Genomic DNA, 24,743 nt, shown 5'->3' with positions numbered 1-24,743 from the left:
GAGCGTCAAATATAACATTCCATTCACAACCTAGGTCATCGAAACGACAACCTAGTTTTTCAGTGATATGTACGTCAAATATTAATCTCCATTCACAATGTAGGTCATCAGAACGACGATGTAGTTTGTCAGCGTTAAGAACGTCAAATATAACGTTTCATTCACAATCTAGGTCATCAAAACGATGATCTGATTTCCCGTCTTAAGAACGTCAAATATGACGTTCCATTCACAATCTAGATCATCAAAATGGCAAATCTGGGTTTTCAGTATTATGAACGTCAAATAGAAAGAAAAATTTAGGACTGTGGATTCCACCGGTTACGAACTTTGCTCTCCCACAGTTGCAATTAAAAAACCAGTTTTAAAAACTTCCTTGCTCCATCTGAATCTCATGTCAAAAATATGGTTTGTCAGCGAATAAGGCCTAATATCTCAAGATTCCCGCAAGAAAAACGCCAAATTAAAAAATTATCAAGATACTCAATAATAATATACCCAGGGACGTAAGCAAGACTTTTTTCAGGGGAGGGGGCAATACATTTTTAAGAAGTGCCCAAAAATTTAGAAAAAATTAGGATTTTGGGGGGAGGGCGCATGAAAAATGACAGCCACCTCTTACCCTTCTTTGTCATAAGTCATTTGTTTCAGCCATTTTTGAATCTCTGGATTATCAACTGAAATATCTGCCTCCTTGAACCTCCTCTCAAACAACTTGGGTGAAACGTGTTTAGCCATGATGTTACCAGTAATGTCTACCTTTGTCACATCAGAGAAATACTGGCGGGCTCTCATAATGGTTTCAGACAACTGAAGCTAAAAAAAATATGTTCATTATTATACAAATATTATTTGTTAGGTTTTGATTTTCCCAAATCTTGTTTTTTTTCAGAAGTATTATTTTGTTTACAGACAAGTTTGCAAAACAATAAAAACTATTGTTTTTGACGAACCTTTCGGTTCGTCAGGCTAACTCCGACACATAAATCTTTATAAATAAACAAAAACTAAACAATATCCCCTCAATGGGCTATCAACTCATCTCAAACATTAATTCATTTATATTGCTTGCCGTATATAAACTTATATTGATTATTTAGCTAAGACAACAAGAGCTAGCTCATATGACACTTGTGACGAGGTCGTAAGAGCCAAGAGCTAAGAGCTCATATGGTATGAGCTCTAGCAAAATTCTAAGAATCAATAGATTGCTTTAAAAGGAAAATCAGAGGCTTAATTACGGTCGGGATTTAAGATAAGAGGTCTGAGTCACGAGGTCAAGCTAAATATCAAAATTCATTAAGATCCGATCACCCACTCGCAAGTTAAAAATACCTCAATTTTTGCAAATTCACTCATTCGCAAGTTCAAAATACCTCATTTTTTCTAATTTTTAGAATTAACCCTCCCCCCCCAGCTCCCCCAAAGACAGCAGATCCGTTCCGGTTATGTCAATCCCGTCTCTAGGACTTGTGCTTATTTTTCCCACCAAGTTTCATCCCGATCCCTCCACTCTAAGCATTTTCCAAGATTTTAGGTTCCGCCCCCCCCCCCCCAACTTCCCCTTCACCGGATAAGGTCGATATTTAATATAAGAGCTCTGAGACATGATATCCTTCCAAACATCAAATTTCATCAAGATCCGATCACTCCTTCGTAAGTTAAAAATACCTCATTTTTCTAATTTTTCAGAATTAACCCTCCTCCCCCAAAGAGAGCGGATCCGTCCCGGTTATGTCAATCACGTATCTAGGACTTGTGCTTATTTTTCCGACCAAGTTTCATCCTGATCCCTCAGCTCTAAGCGTTTTCCAAGATTCTAGGTCCCCCCCCCTCAATTCCCCCAGATCCAGTCGGAATTTAAAAAAAGAGCTCTGAGACACGATAGCCTTCCAAATTTCAAAATTCATTAAGATCCGACCACTCCTTCGTAAGTTAAAAATACCTCATTTTTCTAATTTGTTCAGGATTACACCCCCCCCCCAACTCCCCCAAAGAGAGTGGATCCGTTCCGGTTATGTCAATCACGTATCTAGGACTTGTGCTTATTTTCCCCGCCAAGTTTCATCCCGATCCCTCCACTCTAAGCGTTTTCCAAGATTTTAGGTCCCCCTCAATTCCCCCCAATGTCACCAGATCCAGTCGGGATTTAAAATAAGAGCTCTGAGACACGATATCCTTCCAAACTTCAAATTTCATTAAGATCCGATTACTCCTTCGTAAGTTCAAAATGCCTCATTTTTTCTAATTTTTCAGAGTTAACCCCCCCCCCCAACAGAGCAAATCTGTTCCGGTTATGTCAATAACGTATCTAAGTCTTCTGCTTATTTTTCCCACCAAGTTTCATCCTGATCCCTTCACTCTAAGCGTTTTCCAAGATTTTAGGTCCCCCCCCCTCAATAGTCGGGATTTAAAATGAGAGTTCTGAGACACGATAGCCTTCCAAATTTCAAATTTCATTAAGATCCGACCACTGCTTCGTAAGTTAAAAATACCTCATTTTCTAATTTGTTCAGAATTAACCCCCCCCCCCCCTCCAACTCCCCCAAAGAGAGCGGATCCGTTCCGGTTATGTCAATCACGTATCTAGGACTTGTGCTTATTTTCCCCGCCAAGTTTCATCCCGATCCCTCAACCTAAGCGTTTTCCAAGATTTTAGGTCCCCCTCAATTCCCCCCAATGTCACCAGATCCAGTCGGGATTTAAAATAAGAGCTCTGAGACACGATATCCTTCCAAACTTCAAATTTCATTAAGATCCGATTACTCCTTCGTAAGTTAAAAATACCTCATTTTTTCTAATTTTTCAGAATTAACCCCCCCCCCCCCCAACAGAGCAAATCTGTTCCGGTTATGTCAATAACGTATCTAAGTCTTCTGCTTATTTTTTCCACCAAGTTTCATCCTGATCCCTTCACTCTAAGCGTTTTCCAAGATTTTAGGTCCCCCCCCTCAATAGTCGAGATTTAAAATAAGAGCTCTGAGACACGATATCCTTCCAAACTTCAAATTTCATCAAGATCCGATCACTCCTCCGTAAGTTAAAAATACCTCATTTTTTCTAATTTTTCAGAATTAATCCCCCCCCCCAACTCCCCCAAACGGAGCAAATCCGTTCCGGTTATTTCAATAGCGTATCTAGGTCTTCTGCTTATTTTTCCCACCAAGTTTCATCCCGATCCCTCCACTCAAAGCGTTTTCCAAGATTTTAGGTTTTCCCCCTCCAACTCCCCCCCCCCCCCAATGTCATCAGATCTGGTCGGGATATAAAATAAGAGTTCTGGACACGATATCATTCCAAACATCAAATTTCCTTAAGATCCCATCACCCGCTCATAAGTTAAAAACACTTCATTTTTTCTATTTTATCCGAATTAACCTGCCCCCACTCCCCCCCAGATGGTTACTGGGTCGATACGATCACCCCTGAAAAAAAAAAAAAAAAACACAAATAAATATGCATCCGTGATCTGCCTTCTGGCAAAAAATATAAAATTCCACATTTTTGTAGATAAGAGCTTGAAACTTCTACAGTAGGGTTCTCTGATACGCTGAATCTGATGGTGTGATTTTCGTTAAGGTTCTAAGACTTTTAGGGGGTGTTTCCCCCTATTTTCTAAAATAACGCAAATTTTCTCAGGCGCGTAACTTTTGATGGGTAAGACTAAACTTGATGAAACTTATATATTTAAAATCAGCATTAAAATGCAATTTTTTTATGTAGCTATTGGTACCAAAATTCCATTTTTTAGAGTTTTGGTTAATATTGAGCCGGGTCGCTCCTTACTACAGTTCGTTACCACGAACTGTTTGACCGGAACATAATTTGCACTTTACTGAAAACGAAATATATTTTTGAACGGTTTCTCTTTGACAACTTTAATAAATCCAAAATTTTTGAGGCCCCAAGAAATTAATGTCAGTATATGTATTAAACTGCCCATCCACATTCATTTGTTTTGTTTTATTTTTTTTTGGTTATTATGGTGACTTGTTTATATTATGAAAAATAAAAACAAATAGGTCAAAATAGAAATTGTTTTCAGTAAAGTGCAAATTATGTTGTGGTCCTTAAAGGACACACGGGGGGGGGGAGGGGTGACCCAGCTCATTTTTTGGTAGTTTAAGCTTCGTTTTGAGTTTACACTGTAAATTTTTCTTTTCTCATATAACTTAACTAGAAAGAAGTGAATACAACAGCTGATACCTTTTTTATGCCCTTTTTAAATATAATAACTACTCCAGGGACAAATTCCATTTTGAGCCCTTAAAGGGGCCAAAAAAAGGGACATTATTTTTGTCACCACATAAATTGAGATCATCACAAGAAATGGGTTTAAAAAGTGGTTTAAAACATACCATTTGTTTATAATTCAATGATTCAAAAGAAATACACTCGAAAGGCACTAGTAAACAGATTCCACATATATTTCATTTTATAAATATAATCCTTAAATGTCAAACATTTTCTGGCATCTGTAGAAAATGGCATGATGTCTATACACCAATGTAAAAATTACTTTTATAGTTATAATTATACATTACACTTAACTAACTATAGTTAATTATAAAGTATAGTCAGAGTATGAATGGGATGAATCCACAGGTTTAAGGCCAAAATTTTGACTGTAGATCACTTTTTAAAAGCTTAGTGAAAAAATTTCCAAATTACTTTTCTTCTACAGGGAAAAAAGCAGGAAAAGGTGTAGTAAAATATCAGCGTAGTTTTTGTCAAATTCCATATCTTAGTACTGTTTGTCAATTTCATTTTAATCAGTCATGTCAATTTGTGAACGCTGTACCTGCATGCGCGTTGACACAGCTTTTAAATTTTTTGAAAAAGATGGTAACTTTTTGAAAATCTAAAGACAATTCAAAAATTTATATTTTATTTTTTGAGAAAGATGATACCAGCATTGAATTTTTAGATATAATTTTATTCTAGTTCTTATTATTTTATGTTTATTACTTTATTCAGTTTGTATATACTGTAATTTTTTCCGTTTATAACTATTGTTATTTTTGTCAGGTATGTTTTTTCTTTTAGTTTACATCTATATATATAAAAATAACTTGTCTGTCTGTCTGTCGACTGACGTCGTGTTTGTCCGCATATGACGTCTGAATTATTTCATCATATACCAATTCAAAAACGAATGTATTCAAGCCGATGTAGCTGAGTTGGTAAGGCGTTATGTTCCAGGTTCTAGGTTCAAGAGGTTCCAGGTTCGAGCCTTGGCTTTAGCATTAATACAAAACAAGAAAAAAAAACTAAAAAAGGTAAAACTACAAAAAAAAACTAAAAAGAAAAAAACTAAAAAAAATAAAAAACTACAAAAAAAACTAAAAAAAAGGTAAAAAACTAAAAAAGAAAAAAAAACTAAAAAACTAAAAAAACTAAAAAAACTAAAAAAAGGTAAAAACTAAAAACTAATAAAAAACTAAAAAAACTAAAAAAAACTAAAAAAAAAGGTAAACAAGAGCTAAGAGCTCATATGGCACTTGTGACGAGGCAAGAAGAGCTAAGAGCCAAGAGATCATATGGTATGAGCTCTAACAAAATTCTATGAATCAATAGATTGATTTAAAAAAGAAAATAAGAGGCTTAATGCCGGTCAGGATTTAAAATAAGAGCTCCGAGTCACGATGTCCTTCTAAATATCAAAATTCATTAAGATCCGATCACCCACTCGTAAGTTATAAATACCTAATTTTTTCTAATTTTTCCTCTCCCTTTAGCTCCCCAGATGGTCGAATCTGGGAAAACGACTTTATCAAGTCAAATTGTGCAGCTCCCTGACACGCCTACCAATTTTCATCGTCCTAGCACGTCCAGACGCACCAAACTCGCCAAATCACTGAACCACTCCCCCAAAGAGAGCAAATCCAGTACGGTTCTGTCAATCACGTATCAAGGACATTTGCTTATTCTATCCACCAAGCTTCATCCCGATTCCTCCACTCCAAGTGTTTTCTAAGGTTTCCCCCTCCAACTCCCCCCAATGTCAAAAGATCTGGTCGGGATTTGAAATAAGAGCTCTGAGACATGAATTCCTTCTAAATATCAAATTTCATTGAGATCCGATCACCTATTCGTAAGATAAAAATACCCCAATTTTCACGTTTTCCAAGAATTCCGGTTTTCCCCTACAAACTTCCCCCAATGTCACAGATTCTGGTCGGAATTTAAAATTAGAGCTTTAAAGCACAAGAGCCTTCTAAATATGAAGTTTCATTAAACTCTGGTCACCCTTTCGTAAGTTATAAATACCTCAATTTTCAAAATTACCCCCCCCCCAACTCCACCAAAGAGAGAAGATCCGGTTATGTCAGTCACGTATCTTAGACAGGTTTTTATTCTTCCCATCCAGTTTCATCCTGATCTCACCGCTTTAAGTATTTTCTAAGATTTCCAGTCCCCCCAACTGCCCCCCAATTACGCTGGATCCGGTTGAGATTTAAAATAAGAGATCTGAGTTACAAGGTCCTTCTAAATATGAAGTTTCATGAAGATCCGATTACTTCTTCGTAAGTTAAAATTACGTCATTTTTTCTAATTTTTCAGAATTACCCCCCCCCCCCCCCCCCTAATAGGGCAGATCCATTCCAATTATGTAAATCACGTATCTAAGACTTCTGCTTATTTTTCCCACCAAGTTTCATCACGATCCCTCCAATCTAAGCGTTTTCCATGATTTTAGGTTCCTCCACCCCAAATCCCCCCAATGTCACCAGATCCGGTCGGTATTTAAAATAAGAGCTTTGAGACACGATATCCTTCTAAATATCGAATTTCATTAAGATCAGATCACCTTTTCGTAAGATAAAAATACCCCTATTTTCACGTTTTCCAAGAATTCCGGTTTCCCCCTCCAACTCCCCCCAATGTCACATGATCTGGTCGGAATTTAAAATTAGAGCTTTAAAGCACAAGATCCTTCTAAATATCAAATTCCATTAAGATCTGGTCACCCTTTCGTAAGTTACAAAAACCTCAATTTTCAAAATTACCCTACCCCCCCCCCCAACTCCACCAAAGAGAGCAGATCCGGTCTGTTTATGTCAGTCACGCATCTTAGACAGGTTTTTATTCTTCCCATCCAGTTTCATCCTGATCTCACCGCTTTAAGTGTTTTCTAAGATTTCCAGTCCCCCCCTCCCCAATTACGCTGGATCCGGTTGACATTTCAAATAAGAGATCTGAGTTACAAGGTACTTCCAAATATGAAGTTTTATGAAAATCCGATCACTCCTTCGTAAGTTAAAAATACGTCATTTTTTTCTAATTTTTCAGAAACCCCCCCCCCCCAATAGAGCGGATCCCTTCCAATTATGTAAATCACGTATCTAAGAATTCTGCTTATTTGTCCCACCAAGTTTCATCCCAATCCCTCCAATCTAAGCGTTTTCCATGATTTTAGGTTCCCCCACCCCAAACTCCCCCCAATGTCACCAGATCCGGTCGGGATTTAAAATAAGAGCTTTGAAACACGATATCCTTCTAAATATCAAATTTTATTAAGATCCGATCACCCGTTCGTAAGTTAAAAATACCTCATTTTTCTAATTTTTCAGAATTAACCCCCCCCCCCAACTACCCCAAAGAGAGCAGATCCGTTCCGGTTATGTCAATCATGTATCTAGGACTTGTGCTTATTTTTCCCACAAAGTTTCATCCCGATCCCTCCACTCTAAGTGTTTTCCAAGTTTTAGGTTCCCCCTTCCCAACTCCCCCCCCCAATGTCACCAGATCCGGTTGGGATTTAACATAAGAGCTCTGAGACACAATATCTTTCTAACTATCAAATTTCATTGAGATCCGATCACCCGTTCGTAAGTTAAAAATACCTCGTTTTTTTCTAATTTTTCAGAATTAAGCCCCCCCCCCCCAACTACCCCAAAGAGAGCGGATCCGTTCCGGTTATGTCAATCATGTATCTAGGACTTGTGCTTATTTTTCCCACCAAGTTTCATCCCGATCCCTCCACTCTAAGTGTTTTCCAAGTTTTAGGTTTCCCCCTCCCAACTCCCCCCCCCCCCCAATGTCACCAGATCCGGTCGGGATTTAAAATAAGAGCTCCGAGACACGATATCCTTCTAAATATTAAATTTCATTGAGATCCAATCACCCGTTCGTAAGTTAAAAATACCTCATTTTTTCTAATTTTTCAAAATTAAACCCCCCCCCCCTCCAACTACCCCAAAGAGAGTGGATCCATTCCGGTTATGTCAATCATGTATCTAGGACTTGTGCTTATTTTTCCCACCAAGTTTCATCACGATTCCTTCATTCTAAGTGTTTTCCAAGATTTTAGGTTTTCCCCTCCCATATCCCCCCCCCCCCCGATGTCACCAGATCCGGTCGGAATTTAAAATAACAGCTCTGAGACACGATATCCTTCCAAACATCAAATTTCATTAAGATCTGATCAACAGTTCGTAAGTTAAAAATACTTCAATTTTTCTATCCTTTCCGAATTAACGGGCCCCCCACTCCCCCCCCCAGATGGTCAAATCGGAAAAACGACTATTTTTAATTTAATCTGGTCCGGTCCCTGATACGCCTGCCAAATTTCATCGTCCCAACTTACCTGGAAGTGCCTAAAGTAGCAAAACCGGGACCGAAAGACCGACAGAATTTGCGATTGCTATATGTCACTTGGTTAATACCAAGTGCCATAAAAACTAAAAAAACTAAAAACTAAAAAAGAAAAAAAAGAAAAAAAGGAAAAAAACTGAAAAATAAAGGAGAAGAAAATAAAATAAATAAAAAGAAAAAAAAACTAAAAAAGATAAAACTACAAAAAAAAACTAAAAAGAAAAAAAGGAAAAAAACTAAAAATTTATTTCATCATATACCAATTCAAAAACGAATGTATACACAGACCGGGACACCGGGGACAAATGACGACCGGGACACAGGGAATATAAATGACGACCGGGACACTCAAAGAGAAATTACAGACTGGGACACTGGGACACAAATGACGACCGGGACACAGGGAATATAAATGACGACCGGGACATAAGGACACAACTACAACGGGGACGCCGGGGGCACAGGGGGATATATAAATGACGACGGGGACACGGAATGTTCGATTTGCAATCACCATCAACAAAGGTAAAGGGCAATCATTAGAATCATGAGGTATAGATCTGAATACGGATTGTTTTTCCCATGGACAATTATATGTTGCATGTTCAAGAGTCGGTAAACCTGACAATCTATTTATATGCACAGACAATGGGACAGCGAAGAATGTTGTATATTCGCAAGTTTTACGTAGTTGAAAACATATATATATATATATATATATATATATATATATATATATATATATATATATATATATATATATATATATATATATATATATATATATATATATATATATATATATATATATATATATATATATATATTCACAGGTGGGACACAGGGACACAACTACAATGACGCGTAACTAATATGGCGCGTAACGACTTACGCGCGCGGGGGGGCTTGGGGGGGGGGGGGGTGCGAAGCGCCACCACCAACTAGGTGTTGGGGTGTCGCGAAGCTCCACCCCAACAGCTAGTTAGTTAATATTTATTACTTTTTTTTAGTTTGTATTCATTGTTGTTTTTTCAATTTGTGCCTCAAAGGTGTAGAATATAAACTACATGCTTTAAATGTGTAGAATATAAACTACATCTAGAGATCAAATATTGTCTTAGCATTAAATGGTAGGTTTTTAAAATATTTACTTTTAAAAATCAATTAGACAATACGATAAAAAAAGTCAAATAAGTTGTTACTTTTACAATCCTTTTAAAGGCTCAAAAAGGGATTTGTAGCGGATATTTTTTAAAATAAAATAATTTAAAAATTAAATAGTTTGTTTTTAATACCTTTTTCATTTATTTATATTCGTATTTTTTTTCTGGGCTCAGGTCTCAAGAAACTTAGAAAACAGTGCAACTTCTCGATCAGTGACAGAAAGGGAAGCTTCCTGCAAGGCATTCAGATACCAGCAAACAAATTAATGTTGTTTATTTATCATTCTTTAAGTGGAAGCATCGTTTTGCCATACAAGAGCTACAGACAGGGTCCAAAGCAAGTGTGGACTGGAAATCGTTTTGTAGTGAGGTACTAGAGCATTGAGTTTGACACCAACAACTCATAGGAAGTGAGGGCGTTGTTGTCAAAATAGATAAGTGTTTTGGTTCGTCGGAAATATAACCCAGAGAGGCATATCAGCCAAATAGGTACTTGAAAAAATTGAGAGGGCAAAAAAATTATGGTCACTCTCCTGGTAGGCGGTGAGACTCTGAGAAAAAAACAGAGCAACTCTGATGCCTCTCATACAGAGATATATAAAGCCAGATTCAACATTAAGAAGTGTAAGATGGGGAGTCTAGTCTTGTCTGTCAGATCTCGGATATACTCACCACCACATCAATCATTCGGAAAGCTTTATTAACCTTGAAAATTCAATAATCCATATTCAGTGTGTTGAGAAGCTATGGCACTCTTTGAAAAAAAAAGCCACAAGAGGTCAGGGACGAGGAGCCCGTAATGAAAGGAGTACATTGCTAGATTCCTCTTCCTTGAAACGTACATGCCTAAAGAGAGCCATCTCAATTTTTTAATCCAGGCTGCAAAGTTATATCCCTCCGAGTCAGAGCCCTCATCATGCCCAGCCATAGAGACAGAAGCTATCCATGAAGATGATGAATCAAGTGATGATTCTGACGAGGAGGGCCTCGAGCTGGTTTCAGTCTCCGAGAATTTGTACTGCATCAGCAAAGGTATGTTCACCTTTTTTATTTAGGTTTTATAATCTCGCCTGTTGCAATGCAAAATGTCATTGGCTATTTTCCCAAATTTATAGGAGAGCGAAAAAAATTGAAAAAAGTTTCGACAGTTGTCAGTATAAAAATACTTTTAAACTCGTATGTGTGTCTCGAAGGGACAGCCATCTACATATACGGGAATTATTTGTTTGTTTTAAGTTTTGATGGCGCTCCTTACTTTCAGTTAAATAAACTTGTTTTTATTTTTTATTTATTTATTTAATTTCCTACCATTTTTCAAATCGTATAAGAAAATCCCCTTCTCTCCTCCTTGCCCCCCTAGTAACATTCTCCCTGGAAATTACCCCGGAGACTTTTTCCCCACGGAGAATTCTCTCCGTAGAAAATACAATTTTTTTTATAATCTTTTAATAGTTTGTTTTTATAAATTTTTTTTCTAGTTTTAATAATTTGTTTTTGCTTTCATCATTTCCTCAACTGAAGGGTTATTTAGAAAAGAAGAGGAATAAATACCAATAGCTGGGGCCTTCCTAAAGCTGTCATCTTGATAGCTGCAAAACCCGTACCATGAGTTGCGCCTGAAACAGCTTCAATACAACGCAAAAAAATTTCCATATTCTTGTCGCATTTGGCTTCGTTTTCGTAGAAGTACGTTCGGGCAGTTGCTTTATATCGCCTATCACCGAATTCTTCGTGGGCTTGGTAGCGAGCAAGTTCTACAAAAGAAACAGATTAAAACGGGCATGGGATTAAGTTGTTAAAGGGTACGGAGTCCAAAGACTGCTGATCATGTTCCAAATATTTCAACATTGGTTCTTATCACAGGGTTTCAGGTATTGCTATTGCAAAGGACTAAAACCCATACAACCCATATATCTTAAAGAATTACCAAAAAAAATCGGTAAATACGTCTTTAATTCAAAAGAACTTTATATGTAGTTGTGCAGTTTTTGGCAATAGTGGATACTATATGAAAAAAAAGTGAAAGAAGCTATAAAACATTACTATAAAACATATAAATTACATAAACTATAAAACATAAACAGATCAAGAAGGTGTATTTGTCCTTTGAAGGTATATTTCTCACTACGAATCAACAGGTTATTAATGTTGGGTCAAAAACCACCGTCAGTTTTGCTTGAATATTATCATGACTCAATGTGATGACACCCACTCTAGTACTGCCCTAAAAACTTCATATTTTTTACCATTGGGAGCCTCTTGGCCTAAAGATTTAAGGATATAAGCGTTGAGTAAATTAGAATAAAAAACATTTTTTTAACCCGTTGCTGGGCCCCTAATAGCCCCTTATGTCCCAACAAACCTCTTGGTCTCCTTAAATCAGAAAAAAAAAGATAAGAAGAGCTGGCTTTCTATTTATCTCCCAACAAATCTCTCGTTCTACTTAAATCAGGAAAAAAAAGTCGATAAGAACTAGCTTTCTATTTATCTTTGTGGATCAGCATGTAGTTAATGTTCAATTTTACAAATAAAATATTGTTAAATTTATAAATTAATATTGTTGATGTATTTTCATGATTCAACGTTGCAACACTGTTCTGAAGCAACCATACAAAAATTCTAAGAAAATCGCAGCTTTAAGGCATAAACATACTTACACCCTATAGAAAAATCTTGGGCAAATTTGCGATCTTCGGGTATGAATAGATCTGAGAGGGGTCTCAGAGGACAAAAAATGTTTTTTTTTGTTTACATGGCATCCGTCATGACTTGTTTTTTCCTCGCCTTCTTCTTAAGTTTAGAATCTGGTACTCCATTTAAATCACAAGCGAGAAAATTTCGCCTTAGCTGAAATGCGAGGTGAGAGCTAGTTCTTTAAAAAAAATCACGGTTGGTTCACGTTGGGATAGTTGTGTTGGCTTTAAATTTATTTATGGTTATGTCGCCCCCCCCCCCGTTCCAGATGAGTGATTAGCGTTCGAGACTGGTAATCCCATGTCCTTCCGGGTGGGGTTTGAGTTTTGGTGTCGCCTATTATTTAGTTTGGAGAGAGGCTCAGTACTCTTACTCCGTAAGTTTAGCCTAAGTCGACCCAGTTCCAAATGGGTACCTGGAAAAATCCAGTAAAGCTAAGCAGGAAAAGTGTGTGAAAGTGTTATGATTTTTTCTGTCCACGGTGTTTTTAAGGGAAGATGATTTCATAAGCCACATTAGCCAACATAATATAAAGAAAAAAAGAACAAAAAAGTGTTTTTTTAAGACCAAACGGAAATACTGAACAAACAAAGTGAATATTTTGAAAGGACGAACGCCTCTCTTCTTCAGCGCGAAAAAAAAAGTGTTTTTTTATGAAAATGACAAAAAAAGACGAAGAAAAAGCCAAAAATAAATGCGGACAGTCAATGTGAAAAGAAATCCCAATGAAAACTAACGAAAAACCAATTGAATTTTATTCATCTTTAATTTTGGTTTTCATTGTTTTTTATTTCACATTGACTCTCCGCATTTATTTTTTTTTTCGTCGCATTTGTCACATTTTTTTTTCTTTCTTTTTTGGCATGTTCCTTAAATATTTTTTTTTTTTATGTCGGCGCTGAAGAAGAGAGGCAGTTGTCCTTTCAACATATTCACTTTGTTTGTTCAGTATTTCCGTTTGGCCTTAAAAAACATAATTTTTTTCTTTTTTTCTTGATATATTTTTAAGGGTGATCCCTTTGACCCCACCATAGCTGCACTGGCTTCTTTCTTACCTGCTCTCGTACCGAATGGGTGCACATCGATTTGGTGCTACGTAAACCGGACAAAGTATATTCGTGCTCTCGATCAACTCGATCCAGCACTTTAAGGTTATTTATTGTCAGCAAGCCATAGGCATATGTGATCTAAGCCACCCACTGACAACTCTGCTTAGCAAGTTCATAATGGAACAGTAGCTAGAGAGTTTTTTGTGAGAAATCACAGATGTCAAATTGGGAGGTTTGTTGAGGCAGAGTGAGGAGGGCGAGATTTTTAAAACGCGAACAAATTGAGATAGCTATTTACGTATTGATACTTGTATTGGCTTTACACTTTTTTGTATGACAAAAGACACAACTTGAACAGCTTCAGCGGCAGCTGAACGTCCTTGGGTTATCTACGGCCAACAAGCCGTAGATGTATCTGATGTATGCCGTTCACAAGAAACATTTTTTTTTAGCTAGTTCATGTTAGGATAGTTGTTAAGATTTTTTTTACAAAGAATGACAGAAGTCAAACAGCTTATAGATGGCATCTGAGTACCTTGGGGACCACTTATGGCTAACGAGCTGTATTTTTCGTCTGCCTAATTCATAATATTCAGTTGACAAATTTTGTAAATCAGATTTAAAATATGTCAGTTATTTTGATTCACTATAATCCTTCCCGAGACAAAGCTATATACTAGTATACTAAGATTAGCGAACAATTACTATAATCCTACATTGACTTTTATATTCAATGTTATGGTTTTCTAGGGTTTCTTTTTTAAGATTTTCTAATTTTAGGGTTTCTAAGACGAACAAATTAACTTTCAAATGGGGATAAGTCCATTTATTAGACAGTGAAAACAGATACAAAAGTCTGGTTATTTCGATCACACGTACAGCAATCGTCATCAGCAGAAATACTAAAGCATTTACAACTTAAAACGTTGGTGAACCCTGTTAATGAACTCTCTCAGACAAATTTAGTGAATGAGCCATAAACTATTTGTGAACCAGAAATAATTATTTTGTTCTGTACAAATAGGTTAGTTTTAATTTTAATGCTTTAGTATTTTAGTATTAGTTTAGTTTTTTCATCAATCGCTCATCCTAAGAAGGCAACACTGAAATTTTTAAAACGACTTAAAAAAAAATTCTAAGACGCTTACTTAAACCCTTTATAAAAATGTTTTACTTTGTTTTACTATACCATCGGAGAGAAGCTGGGCATCTTCTACCTAGCGAAGTACTTCCAAAAAAAGTGAACTTAGTTTGGGGACCTTGGCCCAATTGTTTATCAGATAAGTAGTTTAGCATAGTTTTAGTATTACTCACCTGTTTCTTTTCCTACAGCATTATTTTCTGAATCAGCAGATGAGGTACAGGACCTGAAAGGAAATTAGAAGATAAAAGAAAGTACAGGATACTCCACAACTTTGTATAACAAAATGAGATACATGCACAAGAAAGGTAGACTTTCGGGGAAATTACCCCCTCTCATTTAACCTAAAATGTGTTCTACGATTTCTAATGTTTCTCCAAGATATGTTTAAGATGAAAAAAAAAAAAAAACTAAATTCTATGTATATGTCTGGGGAAACAGTTTCTTCAAATTATGACAAGCACACCTCGTCTGAAAATAATATTTTTTTTTTTATTCCCATTCTTTTTTTTATCTTGCCATTCTTTTTTTTCTGTCAAAAGTGAATTCTCTTTTAAATTATCACTTTTCAAAATATGTTTGCCATGTGTAAGAATGAATGTTGCCAATTTATGAGAGTCAATCCGAACTAGTTTTCAAAACCACTTTTCTGCAGATATTTACTACAAATCTGGGGCTAACGTCAACATGGGTACCAGAGAGTACCATGCTACGAGACTTGTATTTTTATTCTTACACTGTTGACAAGAGTAATCTGACTAAAACTAGACAACCTTCCTAGTTAGAAGCTGGTTTCCAAAAAAAAGATGAAATATATCGATCTTTCCTCAAATTTGTTGTTCTGTTGGCGTAAATGTTCATCGTTTTCTTTGTTTTGTTTTTCCGTTTAAGCTCCGTTCTTTTCAAGTTTTTTGTTCTCAATAAAACACATAAAATACATAAACCCAAAACCGCTTCTTACGTCGGGTAAAGAAGACAAATTCAAAAATTAAAAAAAAAACAACTTAAAACCCTACAATTAATCATAAACAGATTAAATATGAACAAGAAGAAAAATATTCACCTATTCAACATTTTAACAATACAAGATAAAACTTCTTCGAATCTATCTGTGGAAGAACTGGGGATATTTGTTGAGCCTAGCCGAGGAAGGCGAGGTCTTTATGGGCGAAAAACTACTAGGAAAAGGGCAATATATTGTAGAGAGAACAATTTTTGAGACGCAAACAAATTTATATATTATCATTCATTCATGTTTTGTTGTTCAATTGTAATATGAGTATGTGTAGAATGTGGCCCCGTCTGCGATTACGTTTACAATGTAGGAATTCATATTTCCCCCCTTGCTGGTTTCAGCTATGTTCCCAGGATTTTTTTTTGGCGGGGGGGTCCCTGAGAGAAAAGAACCGTATTTAAAATTTGATTAAAAAGTGCTCAGAAAATCCAAATTTTTTGAATTTTCCGTGGGAGGGGGACTAAGGAAACCCTTGGGTACGTCCGTGCCTGGTTTATATCATTCTGACACAACACTGAATTAGTGAGCAAATTCTAATGTAGACTTGACTACTACGCACTATCAAATATTTAAAAGAAGACTGAAGCAATAAAATTCGTAAACAGAGGACAAATCCGTGACAAAAAAGAAAAAAAAATTTACCCAAATTTATTAACCTAGATAAATAGTTCGTATAGTCTCTATTTACTCAAATCTCAATAAAAAAAAAGTTCGTAGTCATTATTTACGCAGATCTCAGTAACAAACTGATTTCACAAGTTCTAGGAATTGTGTCTCTCTCATTCGTAAGATAAGAGATAAAACACAAAATTAAAAAACGCCCTGACAACAAAAAGCTGTTTTTTACTGTTTTAAAAAGTAGAGTTAAGAGAAAGAGTCAAACTTTAGCGTAAAGAGCGGGGCGTTGAGGAGGAAAAGCCCCTTTCATATACGGAGTAACAAATAGCTATAAAATACTCTTTCTCTCAACTCTACCTTTTAAAGCAGTAAAAACTTTAGCGTAAAGAGCAGGGCGTTGAAGAGGGAACAGCCCCTTTCATATACGGGGTAATTTCTGTTCGTTTTAAGTTTTAATGTCGCTCCTTTACTTTCAGTTAAAAAAAAACTTTTTTTTTATTTAATTTCATAACGTTTTTTAGTTAATCCTTGTTTTGATTTCGGTTCTCCGCAGATGAAAAATTAAAGCGAAATTTGCATATTTATTTATTTGGCTAAATGGCTTTCCCATAGTTTTGATCGAATGATTATGAGAAAAAAGGAGGGGGGAGGAGGCCCAGTTCCCCTCCAATTTTTGGGGTACTTAAAAAGGCAATTAGAACTTTTAGTTTTTTACGAACGTTTTCATTAATAAAAGATATACGTAACTTACGAATTAGCTTACGTGACAAACTTCTATATTCGTATGTTTTTATTACGTATATGAGAGGGTTCGCCCACTCGTCAATACCTCGCTCTTTACACTACAGCTTAAATTTTGTCCCCTGAATCAAAAAGGCCGTAGAATAAATAGTTGAAATTACTAAAAATACTTTAGCGTAGAGTGAGGTATTAGGAGGAGGTGAACCCCTTATATGCTTAATATTTTCTGTTCGTTTTAAATTTTAATGCTACTCCTTACTTTCAGTTGAAAAAACTTTTTCATATTTATTTTTTCTTTTTTTAAATAATGCTAGAAAATGCTACGCCCCCTTCATGGAAATCTTCTTCCCCCATAACAAATTCCTCCATGGAAAGTTTACCCCACATAACCCCCTCTTCTCAACCCCTCCTCCCAACCAAAAAATCCCCTTGAAAACGTCTGTACACTTCCCAATAACCATTACTATATGCAAACACTGGTCAAAGTTTGTAACTTGCAGCCCTCCCACGGAGACTGTGGGGGAGTAGTTATAAGGTTTTTCGACTATGCCGAATATAAAGGCTATCTCAGAATTCTGATTCGACGACTTTTGGAAAAAAATGAGCATGGGAGGGGGCCTAAGTGCCCTCCAATTTTTTTGGTCACTTAAAAAGGCCACTGGAACTTTTCATTTCCGTTCGAATGAGCCCTCTTGCAAAATTCTAGGACCACTGGGTCGATAGGATCACCCCTGAAAAAAAAATATAATAATAAAAAAAAAATAAACAAAAAATAAACATGCATTTTGTAGATAGGAGCTTGTAACTTGTACAATAGGGTTCTCTGATACACTGAATCTGATGGTGTGATTTTCGTTAAGATTCTATGACTTTTAGGGGACGTTTCCCCCTATTTTCTAAAATAGGGCAAATTTTCTGAGGCTTGTAACTTTTGATGGGTAATATTAAACTTGATGAAACTTCACTCTTTACTTCCCTCAAAAAATTTTCTTTTTAAAACTAATCTTTGCCATTTTAAATTCAAATTTAATTAAAAGAAGCAGCACTGCAGTGATCTTTTTGATTGTTTTTGGGAGGGGGGGGGGCACCCTCATATACGGAATAATTTCTGTTCATTTTAAATTTTAAAGTCGCTCCTTATTATCAGTTGAAAAAAATCATTTAATTTCTGATCGTTTTTCAAATAATGCCTAGAAGTCCATGCTGCAAAAAATGGTGTACGATTTTGGAAAGTGGGCAACCTCAAACGTTCGGAAGGAGTTGCTATAAACAAGAACTTTTATTTTTTTACGAACTTTTTTATTAGTAATAAATATACGTAACTTACGAATTAACTTACATAACGAACTTCTATATTTGTACATTTTTATTACATATATGAGGGGATTCACCCCCTCGTCAATACCTCACTCTTCAAACTAAAGCTTGAATTTTGTCCCAATTCTTTAAAAATGACCCATGAATCACGAAGGCCGTAGAATAAATAGTTGAAATTGCTAAAAATACTTTAGCGTAAAGAGGGAGGTATTTTGGAGGAGACAGACCCCCTTATATACTTAATAATTTCCATTCGTTTTATGTTTTAATGTTGCTCCTTAGTTCCAGTTGAAAAACTTTTTTTTAAATTATTTTGTCATTGTTTATTTTTTTAAATAATGCTAGAAAATCCTGCGCCCCCTTCATGGAAATTCTATTCCCTCATGATAAATTCCTTCATGGAAAGATCCTCCCACGTAACCCATCCCCCCTCAACACGAAAAAGTCTCCCTGAAAACGTCTATACACTTCCCAATAACCATTACTATATGTAAACAATGGTCAAAGTTTGTAACTTACAGCCCCTCCTCCGGGGACTGTTGGGGATTAAGTCGATCCGAAAGACATAACTATTGGGCTTTTCGACTATGCTTAATAAAATGGCTATCTCAAATTTTTGATCCGGTGACTTTGGAAAAAAAATTAGCATGGGATGGGGCCTAGGTGCCCTCCAATTTTTTGGTCACTTAAAAAGGGCACTATAGCTTTTAATTTCAGCTAGAATGAGCCCTCTCGCAACATTCTAGAACCACTGAGTCGATACGATCACCCCTGGAAAAAAAAACAAGAAAACAAATAAACACGCATCCCTGATCTGTCTTCTGGCAAAAAATACAAAATTCCACATTTTTGTATATAGAAGCTTGATAGGAGCTACAGTAGGGTTCTCTGATGCTCTGAATCTGATGGTGAGATTTAAGATTCGTTAAGATTAAGATTCTATTACTTTTAGGGGGTGTTTCTCCATATTTTCTAAATAAGGCAAATGTTCTCAGGCTCCTAACTTTTGATGGGTAAGACTAAACTTGAAAAAAAACTTATATATTTAAAATCAGCATAAAAATATGATTATTTTGATGTAACAATTAGTATCAAATTTTATTTTTTAGAGTTTCGTTTACTATTGTTGCTTACTACAGTTCGTTATCACTAACTGTTTGAAAAAGCCACTCATTACTTAGAAATAAGGCAAAATTTCAAAAAAGATCATTTCTTGTGTAGGTAGAATAAATTATATTATAAAATACTTTTGTTTTCATTTCTAAAATTTTAGGAAGAATTACCTGACTTCTCCTGCGGAACTATTTTTATTTGCCTTTCTTCCTCTTTGGATGCAAAATCTTATGTATGGAAAGAATATTACGATGGAACAGTTAAGTAAATAATTTGAATAAGTAAGTATAACAATAAGTTATCCTTCTATTAATATACGACATTGAGTGGTTCCAGAACCACAAGCCTATACTTCTTCAGCCCCTTAGTTACAATAGTTTGGGGTCAGGGGCCCAATTTGCTATGAGGCAGAGAGGGCAACTTTCCCTCCCACACCTCAGTTTTTTCCCAGACCCCAGTTTTCCCATCCCCCTAGCTTAAATTAAGTTTCTCCAAAATGCCAAAACTAAGAAAAGCCAGCACAATTCAAACATCCACTGAAAGAAGTCAGTTTTCTTTAGAATAAATTAAATAAAAAAAACAAGTTTTTTCAACTGAAAGTAAGGAGCGACATTAAAACTTAAAACGAACAGAAATTACTTAGTATATGAAAGGGGCTGCTTCCTCATCAACACCCCGCTCTTTACGCTAAAGTTTGACTCTTTCTCTCAACTCTTCTTTTTAAAACAGTAAAAAACTTTACCGTAAAGAGCGGGGCGTTGATGAGGAAGCAGCCCCTTTCATATACGAAGTAATTTCTGTTCGTTTTAAGTTTTAATGTCGCTCCTTACTTTCAGTTGAAAAAAACTTGTTTTTTTTTATTTAATTTCTGAACGTTTTTGAATCCATGCATGTTTTGATTTTGGCTCTCCGCAGAGAAATAATTAAAACGAAATTTGTATATTTTTTTTTTTTTGCTAAATGGCTTTCTCATAATTTTGATCGAATGATTTTGAGAAAAAAAAGAGCGGGGGAGGAAGCCTAGTTGCCCACCAATTTTTTGGTTAATAAAAAAGGCAACTAGAACTTTTAATTTTTTACGAATCTTTTTATTAGTAAAAGATATACGTAACTTATAAACTAGCTTACGTAAAGAATTTTTTATTCTCATGTTTTTATTACACATATGAGAGGGTTTGCCCCCTCGTCAGTACCTCTCTCTTTACACTAAATCTTAAATTTTGGCCCAATTCATTAAGAATGACCCCTGAATCACAAAAGCCGTAGAATAAATAGTTGACATTACTAAAAATACTTTAGCGTAAAGAGCGAGGTATTAGGAGGAGGTGAGCCCCTCATATGGGTAATAATTTCTGTTCGTTTTAAGTTTTAATGCTGCTCCTTACTTCCAGCTGAAAAAAACTTTTTCATATTTATTTTTTCGTTGTTTTTTTTTAAATAATGCTAGTAAATCCTGCGCTCCCTTCATGGAAATTTTCTTCCCCCATGAAAAATTCCTCGATGGATAATTCCCCCAGTATATCCCCCTCTTTTCAACCCCTCCCCCCAACCAAAAAATCCTCCTGAAAACACCTGTACACTTCCCAATAACCATTACTATATGCATGCACTGGTCAAAGTTTGTAACTTGTAACCCCTCCCACGGGGACTATGGAGGAGTAAGTCGTCCCCAAAGACATAGTTATAAGGTTTTTCGACTACGCTGAATAAAATGGCTATCTCAGAATTTTGATCCGTTGACTTTGGGAAAATAATTAGCGTGGGAGGCGGCCTAGGTGCCCTCCAATTTTTTTGGCCACTTAAAAAGGGCACTAGAACTTTTCATTTCCGTTAGAATGAGCCCTCTCGCAACATTCTAGGACAACTGGGTCGATACGATCACCCCTGGGAAAAAGAAGAAAAAAACAAAAAAAAAAACAAATAAACACGCGTCCGTGATCTACCTTCTGTAGATCAAAGTTACAAAATTCACAAAAAATACAAAACCCCTCCCCCCAACCAAAAAATCCTACTGAAAACGCCTACACACTTCCCAAAAACCATTACTATATGTAAGCACTGGTCAAATTTTGTAACTTGTAGCCCCTCCCCCAGGGACTGTGGGGGAGTAAGTCATCCCAAAGACATAGTTTTTATGGTTTTCGACTATGCTGAACAAAATGGCTATATCAAAATTTTGATCCGTTGACTTTAGGAAAAAATAAGCGTGGGAGGGGGCCTAGATGCCCTACAATTTTTTTGGTCACTTAAAAAGGGCACTAGAATTTTTCATTTCCGTTAGAATGAGCCCTCTTGCGACATTCTAGGACCACTTGGTCGATACGATGACCCCTGGGGAAAAAAAACAAAAAAAACAAACAAACAAACAAATAAACACGCACCCGTGATTTGTCTTCTGGCAAAAAATACAAAATTCCACATTTTTGTAGATAGGAGCTTGAAACTTCTACAGTAGGGTTCTCTGAGACGCTGAATCTGATGGTGCCATTTTCGTTAAGATCCTACGACTTTTAGGGGGTGTTTCCCCCTATTTTCCTAAATAAGGCAAATTTTCTCAGGCTCGTAACTTTTGATGGGTAAGACTAAACTTGATGACTTATATATTTAAAATCAGCATTAAAATGCGATTCTTTTGATGTAGCTACTGATATCAAAATTCAATTTTTTAGAGTTTTGATTACTATTGAGCCGGATCGCTCCTTACTACAGTTCGTTACCACGAACTGTTTGATTATGTAGCTTATTAAAGGAGCCTCAAGGACGAACATACAGGAGGTGTTCTTGGAAACCTCCAGTTAAAGATTTTGGACCATAATTATTACAATAATATTGCTTTATGCTTCCAAACTTTTCTACTTAAGAAATGACACCAAAAGTGTTGTTTTTAGTGTTACCTTACACTTAGGGACGGTAGAATTGATAAACATCACATAGATATGAGCAATAGCTTTCAAATGAGCCATTACACGTCACTCTAAAAATTGCTGGTAGCCCACTAGCCCCAGCTTTTCCACTTGAGACTTGGCACCAAAAGTCCCGTTTCTAGTGCCATTTGTACCTTGCGGAATTTATATGAAGGACGCAAATATGAGCAACATTTTTTTATATGAGCTATTAGAAGTCTGTCTAAGATGTTCTGGCAGCCTGCTAGCCCAATCCCTTGAGAAATGGCCCAAAAGGTGCCATTTTTATGCCATATGGTACTTGCAGATGGGAATTGCAGAATTGGCGAAAACAAGAGCTAAGAGCTCATATGGCACTTGTGACGAGGCCGGAAGTGCCAAGAGCTCATATGGATTGAGCTCTAGCAAAATTCTAAGAATCAATAGATTGATTTAAAAGGAAAATCAGAGGCTTAATGCCGGTCGGGATTTAAAATAAGAGCTCTGAGACACGAGGTCCTTCTAAATATCAAAATTCATTAAGATCCGATCACCGACTCGTAAGTAAAAAATACCTCATTTTTTCAAATTTTTCCTCTCCCTTCAGCCCCCCAGATAGTCAAATCGGGGAAAACGACTTTATCAAGTCAGTGTGTGCGGGTCCCTGACACGCCTACCAATTTTCATCGTCCTAGCACGTCCAGAAGCACAAAACTCGCCAAAGCACTGGACCCCCCTAACTCCCCCAAAGAGAGCGGATCCAGTCTGGTTACGTCAATTACGTATCTACGACATTTGTTTATTCTACCCACCAAGTTTCATCCCGATCTCTCCACTCTAAGCGTTTTCCAAGATTTCCGGTTTCCCCCGACAACTCCCCCCAATGTCACCAGATCTGATCGGGATTTAAAATAAGAGCTCTGAGACATGAGTTCCTTCTAAATATCAAATTTCATTAAGATCCGGTCACCCGTTCTTAATTTAAAAATACCTCAATTATGTCAATCACGTATCTAGATCTTGTGCTTATTCTTCCAATCAAGTTTCATCCCGATCTCTCCACTCTAAGCGTTTTCCAAGATTTCCGGTTTCCAAGATTTCTGTTTCCCCCCTCCAACTCACTATGTCCCCGGATCCGATTCGAATTGGAAATGGAGCATCTGAGACATAAAATCTTTCTATATATCAAGTTTCATTAAGATCAGATCACCCATTCGTAAGATAAAGATACCTCAATTTTCACGTTTTCCAAGATTTCCGGTTTCCCCCTCCAACTCGCCCTAATGTCACCGGATCTTATTGGGATTTAAAAAAAGAGCTCTGAAGCACAAGATCCTTCTAAAAATCAAATTCCATTAAGATCTGATCACCTGTTCGTAAGTTAGAATGTCACCTAATGTCACCGGATCTTGTTGGGATTTAAAATAAGAGTTCTGAAGCACAAGATCCTTCTAAAAATCAAATTTCATTAAGATCTGATCACCTGTTCGTAAGTTAGAAATACCTCATTTTTTCAAATTTTTCCGAATTACCCCCCCCCCCCAATCCCCCAAAGAGAGCGGATCCAGTCCGGTTATGTCAGCCACGTATCTTGGACTTGTGCTTATTCTTCCCACCAAGTTTCATCATGATCTCTCCACTATAAACCTTTTCCAAGATTTCCGGTTCCCCCCGCCCCAGCTCCTCCCAATGACACTGGATCCGATTGCGATTTAAAATTAGAGATCTGAGTTACGAGGTCCTTTTAAATATGAAATTTCATTAAGATCCGATCACTCCTTCGTAAGTTAGAAATACCTCATTTTTTCTATTTTTTCACAATTAACCCTCTCCCCAACTCCCCCAAAGATAGAACATCCGTTCCGGTTATGTCAATCACGTATCTATGACTTTTACTTATTTCCCCACCAAGTTTCATCCCGACCCGTCCACTCTAAGCGTTTTCCAAGATTTTAGGTTTCCCCCTCCAACTCCCCCAATGTCATCGGATCCGGTCGGGATTTAAAATAAAAGCTCTGAGACAATATCCTTATAAATATCAAATTTCATTAAGATCCGATCACCCGTTCGTAAGTTAAAAATACCTCCTTTTTTCTAATTTTTCCGAATTAACCGTCCCCCCACACCCCCCCCCCAGATGGTCGAATCGGTGAAACGACTATTTCTAATTTAATCTGGTCTGGTTCCGATACACCTACCAAATTTCATCGTCCTAGCTTATCTGGAAGTGCCTAAACTAGCAAAACCGGGACAGACAGACCGACAGAATTTGCGATCGCTATATGTCGCTTGATTAATACCAAGTGCCATAAAAACTGGAGACAGATCAGTGCTACCCATGCAAAAAAGGGATTTTCCTTATTGTTCAAGGAGGGGGACTGTAATTTCCCCATAAGAAGTTTTCGACAATGC

The 24,743-nt window shown here is 36.6% G+C and overlaps 2 protein-coding genes across 3 annotated transcripts in view; one reads left to right on the top strand and one right to left on the bottom strand.

The window, feature by feature from the left end:
• LOC136027618 (esterase FE4-like) overlaps positions 1-24,743 on the top strand; it is a 191,316-nt gene that overhangs the window by 63,402 nt on the left and 103,171 nt on the right. The window lies entirely within an intron of this gene.
• The window catches only part of LOC136027616 (proline dehydrogenase 1, mitochondrial-like), a gene marked incomplete at its 3' end in the record, with an annotated part of 64,871 nt that continues 40,750 nt past the window's right edge, over positions 623-24,743 (bottom strand). Inside the window, 3 exon segments of the mRNA XM_065705033.1 lie at positions 623-816; positions 11,313-11,515; positions 14,819-14,871. Coding sequence (XP_065561105.1) covers positions 623-816; positions 11,313-11,515; positions 14,819-14,871 — 450 coding nt within the window.

This window comes from Artemia franciscana, chromosome 5 (assembly GCF_032884065.1).
Source record: "Artemia franciscana chromosome 5, ASM3288406v1, whole genome shotgun sequence".
Classification (NCBI taxonomy): domain Eukaryota; kingdom Metazoa; phylum Arthropoda; class Branchiopoda; order Anostraca; family Artemiidae; genus Artemia; species Artemia franciscana.
Note: the sequence above shows the minus strand (reverse complement) of the source record. Positions and strands in the feature narration are given on the sequence as shown.